Source organism: Gracilinanus agilis, chromosome 2 (genome assembly GCF_016433145.1).
Source record: "Gracilinanus agilis isolate LMUSP501 chromosome 2, AgileGrace, whole genome shotgun sequence".
Classification (NCBI taxonomy): Eukaryota; Metazoa; Chordata; class Mammalia; order Didelphimorphia; family Didelphidae; genus Gracilinanus; species Gracilinanus agilis.
In genome coordinates, this window is record NC_058131.1 from 544,857,949 (window position 1) to 544,871,257 (window position 13,309).

Here is a 13,309-nt window from a genome sequence, read left to right on the forward strand (position 1 = left end):
CCTCTCTCCTTACTCCCTCTCCCTCTTTCTCTCTCTCTCTTCCCCTTCTCCCTCTCTCTTTTCCCTCCTTTCCCTCTCCCTCTTCCTCTCCCTCTCTCTCCTCCCCCCCTCCCTCTCTCTCCTTCCCCTTTCTCTCTCCCTTTCTTTCTCCTCCCTCCCCTTTCTCTCCCCCCCCTCATCTCAGAAGCACAGTATTCAAACCAACTACATCTGAATTAACTTTAAAATTAAGGGTTTTTTTTCCAAGTTAAAGAAACAATGAAACATTAAGATGTCAAATATAGGGCGCTTTCTGCAGTTTAGGGCTTTCAGCATTATGGTATAGTAGACAGAGAAATTTCTACATAGCCTTTTATGCCAGGATCTCTGATTTTATGGGGTCTCCTGGTGCGGGAACTCCAAAGTCAAGTCAATAAGCATTTTTTAAAGCTCTTATATGCCAGGCACTATGCTAAGCAACTAGGGATACATATACAAGAAAAGAAGGAAATAGTCTCTACCCTCCCATTGGGGCACATCCGTCTCCTTATGATTTAGAAAGTCCTTGGAAATTAATTGGTAAAAGGTTGAATCTAGAGTTTTATAGAATATATCAGAGGGAGGATTCAAATTCTTGTCTTCCTGACCCCAAATTTAGACTCTCTCCCGTATACCTCCTTCCCTTCTTATGTTTATTATTTCACATTTTTTTTCTTTGAAACATCAAAAGAGCTAAGATCTCATCTATGCCAGTGGTACTACCATAGATACAGATTATAGCCTTTCTGTGCCTTGGTAGACAATCTTTATCAGTTACTGCAGTTAGCATTCTGGCAATAAGCCTCTCTAATCTTAGCTAGGATGATTCTTAGAAAGCAAACATATCAGTCATCAGTATGCCTATACTTAAAGACTTTCCAGCTTGGTAGGGCCTGTCTGAGAATGAGTATCACTGGCATATCCTTCATTCAGCCAGGCTTATCTGCATGGCAGTGTCAAGTATCAGAGAAGAACTTTAGTCTGTTTACACAGTCCTTTGAAAAGTTTGGTCTTGCAAATGTATTTATTTTATTTTTTGCTTTTTTGTTTTTTTCTTGTTGATAAAATTTTCAAAAGGCATTGACATCTGGAGAAATGGCATGCATAGTTGGGGTGCCAAAAGTGTTGCTGTTTTGTACCTTCCAAAGCTAATCAAATTAGGGGAAGCTTAATAACAAATATTAAATGAATTTAATTAAATAAGTATTAATTAAATTAAATTAAATTAAATGAATATTAAATGAAGCATTCTGTCACTTAGACCTCTGGAGAGTGTTATGGACAATTTAGCTCCATACCGAGAGCTAAGCCACCTCTTGTCACAGACACTCCTGAGGTCTCTTCTCATCCTTTTATCCTCATCTGCACCTTATTGGTCACCAAGCAAAATGCAAATAGTTACTGGCTTGGGATAGTTTGCTGCAAAAGACAGGGAGCAAGAGGATGGGAGGACAGGAACTAAGGTTGGATAATGTGATAATAGAATTAAACCTGTGTTCTTGGGTTTTGGAAGGTTACTTGGTCGTCAAGGTTATGGGTCATGCTTGTTCTATAGCTCTCCCAGTTTGAACCAGATAGACTTCCCTGCCAGCTCCAGATTTGTGGTTCTGTGATCTACCAAACCTGAAATAATCTTTGTAGCCAGCAATACCGTTTTCATTTTTGCACAAAACTCTATTGAAAGAGTACCCATGGATAAATGCAGCAGCTAATGACCTTATCTGTCTAAGTTGAAGGAAACTTTTCATTTCCTTCTCACGATATTCTCCTGTACCACTGCCCCAACTTTCAGAAGAAAGCAAATCTATCTACCTCAAACCCTTCAGATGGTAAGAGCTGTTGGTTTTACAGATCAGTAATTTAGAATGGAAAACCACATTGCTAACAAATACTCTCATCATCTTAAAGGCTAAATGTTTGGGGCTACTTCTTGTTTTCATTGTAGTGGCAGCAGATGGGAGGAAAAAGATTGTATGGAGAGGTTCTAGTTTGCCTGGACTAAATGTCAGATGCACAGGAAGGGAGCAGGTAGGGGAGGTGGTAGGGTGGACTACTGAGAATCAGGAAAGCCTAACTTTTAATTTTAATTTTTATTTATTTTTAAAACCTAACTTTTTAGAGAGACAGTCTGGTATAGTGGATAGAGTGTTGAACTTGGATTCGGGAAGTCCTTGGTTTGAATCTTGCCTCAGATACTAGCTGTAAGACCTTGGACTAGTCATTTAATGATTCATGACTTCAGGTTCCTTTTCTATGAAATGAAGGGAGTAAGATTCAATTCTGGCTAAGGTCCCTTCCAGCTCTGAATCTACGGTCCAATAAGAGTGATGGTTCAAGGATGAAGTGCTGATATTGGCATGTATACCTTGGAAAATTACCCTAAAACACCGCTTTCACAAAGTCAGTATCACTTTAAATTCAGGCTCCTCCATTAAGCTTTCAAGGCCTTTCATAAATTGGCCTACTCTATTTCTTCAACTGATTCCTATCAGCTCTTTGTTACTGAAATAAAAAAAAAAAAAGTGTGGGACTTTCCTTATTGGTGGAGATGAATACTTTCACCCGCATGGTCCTACCCCTTACACAGGACCCGACATTCATCTCTCCCAATAAGGAGTTACATATCAGGGGACTTTGGGACAGAGGTTACATCTGAACTGGCAATGCTTACTCCTACCTCTGCACTCTTATTCATGCTATTTTCTTCTACCTAGAATGTCTCCTCTCCATCCCTTATGGATCCAAAGTCTACCCAGCTGTCGGTTATCCAGTTGAAGTCTTACCCTTTTCATTAGCCCTCCCCTTACTGTTCAACCCTCATTGATCTCTCCCTTCTTTCAACTCTTTTTATCTTTAGTTAAAATCTCATAGCTGACTACTTAGTTGTTTCAAGTTTCCTTGCTAGCTCTGTGTCTCCTGGAGGGCAGGGGTTAGGTGGAATGCGGATTTTGTAATCTGAACAGGACAGAATGTGTGTGTGTGTTATGGAGAGGAAGTGGAAGGGTTCTCAATAAATACTTATTAATAGATCAACATTTCATTTATAACTCTGTGGGCCATTTATTCAATCAATAGGCATGTATTAATTACCTACTATGTGCCAGGTACCATGCTGAGCACTGAGAATACCAAGAAAAAATTGGGGGTGCTGGTGAGGGAGACTAAAGGCTCTTCATGTGCCTTACTCCTTCACCTTCGAGATTCTCTCCAAGGTTATACTCTCTCTGCTATACTCAAAGTAAAAATAGTGCTGCTAATTGCAATAACTTTGTTTCATGGCATCACAGATTTCTAGCTAGCTCAGATATCTTATAGTCTTGTACCAATAGAACCCCAAATGATGTCAAGAAAGACAGACTTGGAGATCATCTACGTAATCAATGATATGTAGCCCAAAGAGAGTTCTGAATTATTTTAAGAGGCATCTCAATGGTTCCTTATTTGAGTTTTGAAATAACTTATGCAGAAACTCAAGAATGAGGAATAACAATTGTTCAGCCATCACAAACTAGGAAAGAGGCAGAGGAACTTGGTCTGCTTCCTGACTTGACACTAGTTACTGTGTGACCTCCTAAATGTTTAGATTCCTTAAATGTGAAATGAAGGGGTTGAACCAGACGCCCTCTGTCTGAGGTCCTATCCAGACCTAAATCTATGATTTAATGATTACTAGTGTATATATAATAAACAACTAAAAACAATGCATTAGAAATCCACTTTTCTTGCCTAAGAAACCTCTGAAGACTAGAGAATAGAAGACAGGAACACCTGAAACTATGACTAGAGGTTATTATGTGATGACCATGGGGCAGAGAGGAAAAGGGATCCATGATTAGATTTGCTGCAGACTTATTCCATCAACACGCATGGCTTATGAATCTTTAAAGTAGAAGTTCTTAACTTTTTTTGTAGGTCACGAACTCATCTGGAATTATGATTAAGCCAATGGATCCCTTCTCAGAATACTGTTCTAATGCCTACATTTCTAAATCCAAGGAAGTGCTCAACTTCAGGTGGAGGTTAGGGAAAATAAAAAGATATATTTTTTTCCCAGCCAAGTTCATGGATCCCCTGAAATCTATCCATGAACTCTTTCTCTAAAGCCTCTACCAGTTCTTCTGACATAGAAGAATAGATATGAGAGTCATGCAATGGCAGTTGCAAACATTTACCAAGTACCTAATAAAGTCCAAAGGTTTATAACCTACAGTCCATGAAAAGATTTTCCAGGAAGTGAATGAACTTATATATGAAAAATTACATCTTTCTTTTCACTAACCTCTAGCTGAAATTGGGCCTTTTCTTCATTCCTGTAAAAACATTATTCTGAGAAGGGATTCATGGGCTTCTCTAGATTGCCCAAAGCGTCCATGATACAGAAAGATGGTGATAAAAGTATTATAGGGCTGGAGGACTGAGTAAGCGGACAAATGAGAGTGTTAAATTGGATTAGAACATACATGCATGAAAAAGACCTAAGAATACACAATTCTGCAGTGGTATTATCCAAGGAGTCATAAAGGTATTCCAGATGCAAGAGATGGCAGAATTTGGAAGGCAAGTTTTGAGAGAGAACAAGAAATTCTGGAAGAGAAGGCTAGGAAAATAATGGTAGTCTGGTATTTAATGTTTAGTGGGGAAGATGGTAGGTTTCTTAGCCTGGAAATCAAATGAACTAAATAGGATTACCTGACTAAGATGATTCTGGTCTACAAGAGGGAATCAGACTGGTTAATGCCTATCAGAACAGCTATTACTGGGTGAAAGTTTATGAAGTGTTTGTTCCCTTCCTGAAATGTTTACCTTTTTCCTGCCTTCTCTGTTTAATATTCCAGGGAACTGAAATGGCCAAATACTTTGAGTCTTTGGTCAGAAATGACCCTCTCTTTGAAATTCCTGCCAAAAGACACCTTGGCTTGGTGGTATTTCGCTTAAAGGTAAAGTTATCTTCAGAACTCCCATTCTGAACAAATTAAATTTATTCCACGTGCCAATGTGAGCATTGGGGTTTGGCTTTCTGGAAGTACAATGACTAGTCCATTGGGAATACTTAGACTCAAAGGTATGAACCTAGAAACAACTTTAGAGGTCATTTGGTTCAACCACCACATTCTATAGATTCATTGATTCATTCAAAGCATTTAATAAACATTTATTAAGTATCTTTTATGTGCTGGGCTAAGCCCTGCTGATGCAAAAAAAAGGCTAAAGACATGCCCTCTAGAGGCCTACAATCTAATGGGGGAGATAATATGCAAATATATACACAGCAAGCAAGATATAAGATAAAGAGGATGTAATTAGAATATGGAAAACATAGGAATTAAGAGGGTTTATGGAAGGCTTCTTGTAGAAGGTGGGATTTTAACTGATACTTTAAGGAAATCAGAGATCATTAGTTGGAATGGAGGAGAGGGAACATTCCAGACATAATTCTCTTGGCTGAAGGTAATCTTTCTTCTTATTATTTATATGTATCCTTCTTTCTTTTTGTAATTCTTACCATCTATCTTATTTCTAAGACAGAAGAATGGCAAGGGCTAGGCAATGGGCTCAAATGACTTGGTGCGGGTCATGCAACTAGGACATGTCTGAAGCCAGATTTGAACCCAGATTCTCCTGACTATCTATCTATCTATCTATCTATCTATCTATCTATCTATCTATCCATCCATCCATCCATATATCTATCCATATATCATCCATCCATCTATCCATCCATTCTTCCTTCCATCTATCTATCTATCTATCTATCTATCTATCTATCTATCTATCTATCATCTATCCAATTATTGAAAGGCTGGAGCCAAGAGATGGAATGTCTTTGATTAAATTGAGACCTAAGTAAGTTAAATGACCTGCCCTAGGTAAAGCAAGTCATGCATAGAATTTGAACCCCGCTCCTCTGACTCTTTCTGTTGGGTTCCACTGCTTTACAAGGGTTAAAGAACTGTTAGAAGTTTGAAGTGCTTAGAGGGCTTTCCTCTAGGAAGGTCAATTCATTGATGTGGATCATATTTTTCTTTATCCATCCAACAGGGCCCTAATTGTCTGACTGAAAAGGTGTTAAAAGAACTGGTTAAATCTGGAAACCTTTTCCTCATCCCAGCAATCATCCAGGATAAGTTTATTATCCGCTTCACAGTGACCTCTCAGTTTACCACCAAGGCTGATATTCTGCGAGACTGGAACCTCATCCGAGATGCTGCCACCCACATTCTGAGCCAACACTGCACATCTCAACCTACTCCTCAGGATGGGAACACTATCCCAAGGGCCAGTGGCCTCAGGGGTGTGGCCAATGGGATGCCCCTTCTAGCCCAGGGGAATGCGGGAGAAGATCTGGAGGGGTCCAGAAAGATAGTGGCACAGCCTCAGCGTATGGAAGTGAGGCCCATGAGAAAAGAAGTTAGCCAACCTCTTGAAAACCAGATGGATCCCCTTGATGATTGCTTTTCAGAGGAGGGCCCTGAGATCACCAAGCATAAGTTATCCTCCTTCTTGTTCAGCTACTTATCTGTTCAGAATAAGAAGAAAACTGTCCGTTCCCTCAGCTGCAACAGTGTGCCAACGGGTGGACCTCGAGAGCTGCTAGGTCAGAAGCAAGGGCCAGCGGAAGCCCCTGGGAAGAGTGGGGGCTCCGGCCGCTCTAAGATCCTTTCAAGGTTTCCCGAAGAGATGATGATGCTGAAGAAAAGTGCCTTCAAAAGGCTGATCAAGTTCTACAGTGTCCCCAGTTTTCCCGAGTGCAGTATCCAGTGTGGGATCCAACTACCATGTTGCCCCTTGCAAGCCATCGTTTAAAGCCAATCCGTTGGTATCAGTGTATTCCAGCGAGCTTGGCAGAGGGCCAAGATGAGCTTATTCATGGGCAGATTCCCCAGCTACTGTGGTTCAGCTTGTGACATGAGATATCACGTAGAAATAAACTGTGCTTGTCCTTGAAGTAAAGCAGCTTCTTTGGTGACTTTATTGACTCTTGAAACTGAGCTAAGCCCATGGAAACTCATTTCCAGGCTCTTTTGAGTTTCTATGTTCCTTTCACAAAATGTCCAGGGGTTTGAGTTTGCACTAGGTAAAGAGCACACATCCTCCAGCAATGCCCCTTCTAGATCTCTCTCCATCTAAATGTAAAATGGATGTCCCATGGACATTTTCAACTCAACATGTACAAAATAGGACTCACTTGCTTCTCCCTAACCCTCTAACCCTTCCCTCTTCTTCAGACTCCCTTTTACTATTAAAGGCACCACCACCAAGCCTCCCAGTCCAGGAGTCATCCTTGATTCCTTGCTCTCTCTCACCCTCCGTATCTGGTGGATTGCCAAGTCCCATGTTTCGACCTTTGCAACATCCTATACTCCACCTTGTCTTAGATGGCAGCTGCCCCCCTGGAATAGGCCCTCATCGCTTCATACCCGACTACTGCACTAAGTAGCCTGCTGGGTCTCTTCCCATCCCGGACCATCTCCCACTCAGATGCCAACATGGTCTTTCTAAGGTACAGATGTGACCCTGCCACTTCCCTTCTCAATAACCTCTGATGGCTTCCCTTTAGCTTCAGGATCAAATGTAAACTCCCCTGTTTGGCTTTTAAAGCCCTTCACAACCTGGCCCATTGCAACTTTCCTCCCTTTTTATGTTTTATTCCCCTCCATGAACTCTGATCCAGCAGCTCTGACTTTCTTGCTATCCCTTGCTCACAAAACTCCATCTCCCACTTCCAGCCCTAGAAAGCTCTCCCTCGTGGCCTCCTGGCTTCCCCGGCTTCCTTCGAGGCTGTGTTTCAGTCTCATGCTCTGCAGGAGACCTTTCTTGGTGCCTTCCTAGTGCCTTCTTTGGGTGGATCTTCAATTTTCCCTGTATGTATCTTGTGTGTACATAGTGGTTTCCATGCTGTCTTGCTCCTTGTGAGTAAGGACTATTTTTGCCCTTGTTTCTCAATTTTTTCATGCCTAGCAACATGCCTGGTATATAGTATAAATACTATAAATAATTATCGACTGACTTACTAGCTATATATAGTATAAATACTATAAATAATTATCAACTGACTTACTAGCTGGATGACCCTGGGCAAGTCACTTAGCCTCAAAATGATACTTCAGTTTCCTCATTAATAAAGCAAGGGCGTTAAATTGAATGCCCCCTGGTTCTCTTCCAACTCTAAATCTGTGTTTCCCCCCCTTAGGGAGGTCTTGCTAGCAAACACACCCATTGGGAGTTTTTTCACTTTAAGGAGAAGTGTGCAGGTATGGTATTATGTGGCCAGAAGGAGAGGGGATGGGGAGAACTAAATGGTAGTGGGGAGCCAGGTGGCTGAGGAAGAAGGGCTGGAGGGAGGGGAAGTGTTGGGGAAAGTGCAATAGCATACAGCAATTAAAATAAGAACATAGTAAATATTTGCTGAGCACCTCCTGTAAGCAGAGCATAAACATTCAGATATGACGCAGTCCTCATCCGCCAGGAGTTTGTGATATGGTCGTAGCCCTCTGTGTGGCAGATTCCTGGGGAATCTGGGAGGGGAGTAGACAGGAGCTAGAGCACAGCCAGGATCCAAGCCCCCCCAGCTCTGAGTCTGAAGCACTGTCCTAGGTTGGACATTTTGGTGTCTTAACTAAAAGGTACCCTTCGTGATGATTAAACTGCTGGATTACCTTCCAGGACAGACCATCCCTGTTTAGGACTCGGTTTACCTGGATTCCAAGTGATGTCACAGCATTAAAATATATCCTCAATAAAACAAAAGCCATGTTTTTTATTTGAATTTAGATCTTCCCTGAGATATCGACAGATCAAAGGTAAAACTTGCAGAATGATCAAATGTTAACCCATGAATGGGAGGAGGTGCAATACCATGGAAAGAGGACTGGCTCTAGAGACAGAAGACCTGGGTTCAAATCCTGTCTTTAATGCTTACTCCCAGTATGACTTTGGCCAAGTCACTGCTGTCCTTGAGCCTCAGTTTCCTTATCTGTAAAACTAAATCAAGTTGGACAAGGTGACATCTGAAAACCTTTTGGTCTTAGGTCTATCATCCTATGATAAAAGGGATGAATCCTAAGGGATACCAAAGACATCCAGGCTTTCCTTCACTGTCCACTGTAGTGTCCTGCATATCAGAGGTAGTCAGAACTGTTTGCTGTTGCTGGCGTTGAGCTGGAGCAAGGGTTCTTGGATTCCTAAAAAGATGGCTCAGTGGATAGAGGGCTAGTCCTAGGGTCTGGAAGACCCAAGTTCAGATGTGGCCTTAGACACTTCCCAACTGTATGACCCTGGGCAAGTCACTTGACCCCCATTGCCCACCCTTACCACTCTTCTACCTAGGAGCCAATACACAGAAGTTAAGGGTTAAAAAAAAAAAAGAAAATCCCATGGCTGTCATGAAGAGTTGGATATGACTGAACGATGAAACAATGGCAAAAAGGATCCATGGAATCATAGAGCTAGAGCTAGTGCTAGAAGGGAGACCTCAGAGTTTATCTGATCCAACCCTTTCAATTTCTAGATGAGGAAACTGAGGCCCTGAAGAAGAGAAATGACAGGCCCAAGGTCACATAGGTAGCGACAGAGGTATGCAGGGTTCTTTCCTCCATACCACACTCCTTCTGATCATCCTCAGGACTATGCTTGACATGCCAGTACAGACTGGGATGGAGATAACTGTTCCTCTGGCACCATCTCCTTGGCAGTCTCTGCCCATTTGTCTTGGTCTGCCCAGTGCCTCACGTGAATGAGGTGGGAAACAAGGGAACTTGTTAATAATCTGGGAAAAGAACACCTCCCATCAAACCCCAACACAGGAAGCTGGAAGGCAACAGCACTTTGGTCACATAGTTATTTTTAATCATGTCAGACTCTTCCTGATCCCATTTGGGATTTTCCTGGCAAAGATACCAGAGTGGGTTGCCATTTCTTTCTCTAGTTCATTTTACAGATGAGGAAACTGTGGCAAATAGAGTTAAGTGACTTGCCCAAGGTCACACAGCTAGTAAGTGTCTGAGGCCAGATTGGAACTTGGAAGAGGGGTCTTCTTGAGTTGAGGCTGGGCACTCTATCCACCGCTCCACCTAGCTGCTCTTTGTTCACACCACAGAAGCATGGAGTCAGTGGCGATAACTTCTTTGCAAGACAAGATAGAAACAAATTTCCAGAAGAACAGGAAGTGAAGGCACAAAGAATTTGTTTTGCCAGTGATGGATATGTTGCCATATACTAATACCCAGTACCAGGAATCCTTTCTCTAAGGCCAAGGAAATGGAGTTTTGTTCAGTCATTTTACAGTCATGTCCCAGTCATTGTGACTTGATTTTGAAGTTTTCTTGGCAAAGATATTGGGGTGGTTTTCCATTTCCTTCTCCAGCTCGTTTTACAGATGAGGAAACTAAAGTAAACAGGGTTAAGCAACTTCCCCAGAGTCACCCAGTTAGTGTCTGAGCCTGGATTTGAACTCATGAAGATGAACCTTCCTGATTCGAAGCCCAGTGCTCTACCCACTTTGCCACCTTGCTGCCCTGGAGATTTTTTTTTCTGGAAAGCTGGTTGTCCATTTATCATCATATCACTGAGTCAAAGCAACCTTGAAGTCACTATTCCCTCTAATTAAAATTTCATGGTAGAACCAGAAGAGATCTCAGGGATTATCAAAATCCAACTCTCGGGGGCAGCTGGGTAGCTCAGTGGATTAAGAGCCAGGCCTAGAGACGGGAGGTCCTAGGTTCAAATCCGGCCTCAGACACTTCCCAGCTGTGTGACCCTGGGCAAGTCACTTGACCCCCATTGCCTACCCTTGCCAGTCTTCTGCTTTGGAGCCAATTCACAGTATTGACTCCAAGATGGAAGGTAAGGATTTAAAAAAAAATCCAAATCTCTTTCATTTTGCCAAGGAAGAAACTATGGCCCATGGTCACAAAGGAAAGCGCATGGAGCTTGAGGGCAGTTTGAGGTAGAGTGGATAGAGTGTTGGGCTTGGAGTCATTATTACAATTTGAGTTCCATTCCTACCTCAGAGAATGACTAGTAGTGTGACCTCAACTCATTTAATCTCAAATTTCCTCATCTGCGGATTATTAGCACCTACTTCCCAGAGTTTCTATGAGCATTAAATGGGATGACATGTAAGGTGCTTTGTAAGCATTAGAGTGATAGATAAATGTGCTAAATAAACATAAATATTTATAAATTTATTGTTAAGCTGAGACTGAGCTAACATAGAGTTACAAGGAGACCAAATCTCATAAAATCAGAGTATCAGAGATAGAAACAAAGTTGGAAACTATCTTTTTCAACCTTTTTATTTAAGAGACAGAAGCAAGACCCTAAAATTAGTCTTAGAGTAGGGATTAGAACTCGGCTCTCTTGATTCCCAATCTATTATTCCACCATTGAGGTTTTTGAAATTTGATCTTTTTTGGAGGAACTGAGTCTGGCTTTCCTAGAGCAGTGGTTTCTGTTTCAGAAGAGTCAGAGTTGGGGAGGAGGTGGTAATGAAGAACCTTGGTCTTTTGTAGAGGCACTATGACCTTAGGCTCATCTATGTTGTCTCAGTTTTTCAACAGATTTTTTTAAATTTAAAAAAATTTATTTTTTTTTGTTGTTATTGTTGTCTCAAAATATCCAGATAATGCCCTCCCTCCTCTGTGCCATTACAGAAGGCATCATTTGACAAAAAGACACATATATGTATAAATCTGTGTCTTGCTTGGCAGGGCAAAGTTTTGGGCCCCAAAATGATAGCGGAATTGACCCAAGGAAGGCAAGGTCCTCCACAAGGACTGAAGTGCTTTTTCTCTTCCCTGGTCTTGCACTTCCCAATGGATACCCATAGAGAGGATGGGAAAGATGGTGTACTCTGTTTTCTTGCCCTTTGATGGTCACCAGGTGGCCCATTCAGACATTTCTGGGTGGTGTAAGGCAGCCCCTGAGGGGACATTGTTGATAGTAAGGGACTGGACTTGTTGGGCCTTCTTCGTACCCAAAGGCCAAGTCAGGGTTCAGGTCCTGCCCTCATCTGGAAGAGAGGTAGCATAGCGGCTAGAATGCTGGGGTCAAGAAGACATAAATTTGAATCTTGTCTTGGCCGCTCACTACCTATAGGATACCGGACAAGTCATTTTACCTCATTTGGCCTCAGTTTCCTCACCTGTATAAATAGGGACAATAATAGTATTTCTCTTACAGTATTGTTGGGAGAACCAAATGAGAATAAAAACATAAAATGTTTTGAAAACCTTAAATTGCCACATCAATGTTGTTGTTCTGTCATTTTTTTCAGTTGGTCTAACTTAATGACCCCATTTGGGGTTTTCGTGGCAGAGATACTGGAGTGGTTTGCCATTTCCTTCTTTAGCTCACTTTACAGATGAGGAAACTGAGGCCAGGAAGATTAAATGAGTTGCTGAGAGTCACACAGCTAGCAAGTATCTCAGGCCAGATTTGAACTTAGGAAAGTGAGTCTTCCTGACTTGAGGCTGGGCCCCCTCTCTACTGTGCCACTTAGATGCTATTAATGAGTAATTCATTATCCCCCTTGCCCAAAGATGTCTGAGTTGCTTTCTCCTATGTGAGAGACATTATGACATTGTGGATGGAGTACTGGACTTGGAGCTGTTAGGAGATAAGAGTTCAAATCCCAGGTCTAACCACTTATTGTCTGAGAAAGGACAAGTCTCTCTGAGGCTCAGTTCATTCATCTGTGAAACGGAGACAATTAGATTAATCAGCAAGCGACTGTTATACTCCAGGCACTCTTCTAATCACTGGGACACAAACACAAAAAGCAAAGTAGTCTTTGCTCTCAAGGAGGTCCCGTTGTAATGGAGCAGCCACCATGCACATCATATATACACATACCTATCATAAGTCTATATAATTCCATAAGTATAATTCTATAATTGATACTCTATATTATTATTATTAATATTATTATATAATACATTATGATTAATAATATATTATACAATGATATTGTGTATTAATATATTAAATATTATGTATATATTATGTGTAAGTAACATTTAAATATATGTATATGTATATCTACGCACCTACCTATGTAGGTTATCTACAAAATACATAGAAAACACATACCTCAGTTACCTTGTGGCTGGGGATTGGGGAAGGGACCAGCATAGCTGGGAGGTGCCAGGAAACATTTCACAAAGAAGATGCTACTTAAGCTTGGTCTTATGGGAAATCAGGAGTTCCAAGAGACAGAAGGGAGGAGGGAGAACATTCCAGGTATGAGTGGAGGGGGCAGGGGTAGAAGGGCCAAGACATCCATCCCAAATGC

At 41.6% G+C, this 13,309-nt stretch overlaps 1 protein-coding gene across 1 annotated transcript in view; it reads left to right on the top strand.

The window, feature by feature from the left end:
* Window positions 1-6,866, top strand: part of HDC (histidine decarboxylase) — a 31,902-nt gene extending 25,036 nt beyond the window's left edge. The window contains exons 11-12 of the mRNA XM_044662245.1: window positions 4,854-4,955; window positions 6,058-6,866. Of these exons, the coding sequence (XP_044518180.1) occupies window positions 4,854-4,955; window positions 6,058-6,822 (867 nt within the window). The 3' untranslated portion in view covers window positions 6,823-6,866. The remainder of the gene's footprint in view (window positions 1-4,853; window positions 4,956-6,057) is intronic.
* The last annotated feature ends 6,443 nt before the right edge of the window (window positions 6,867-13,309 follow it).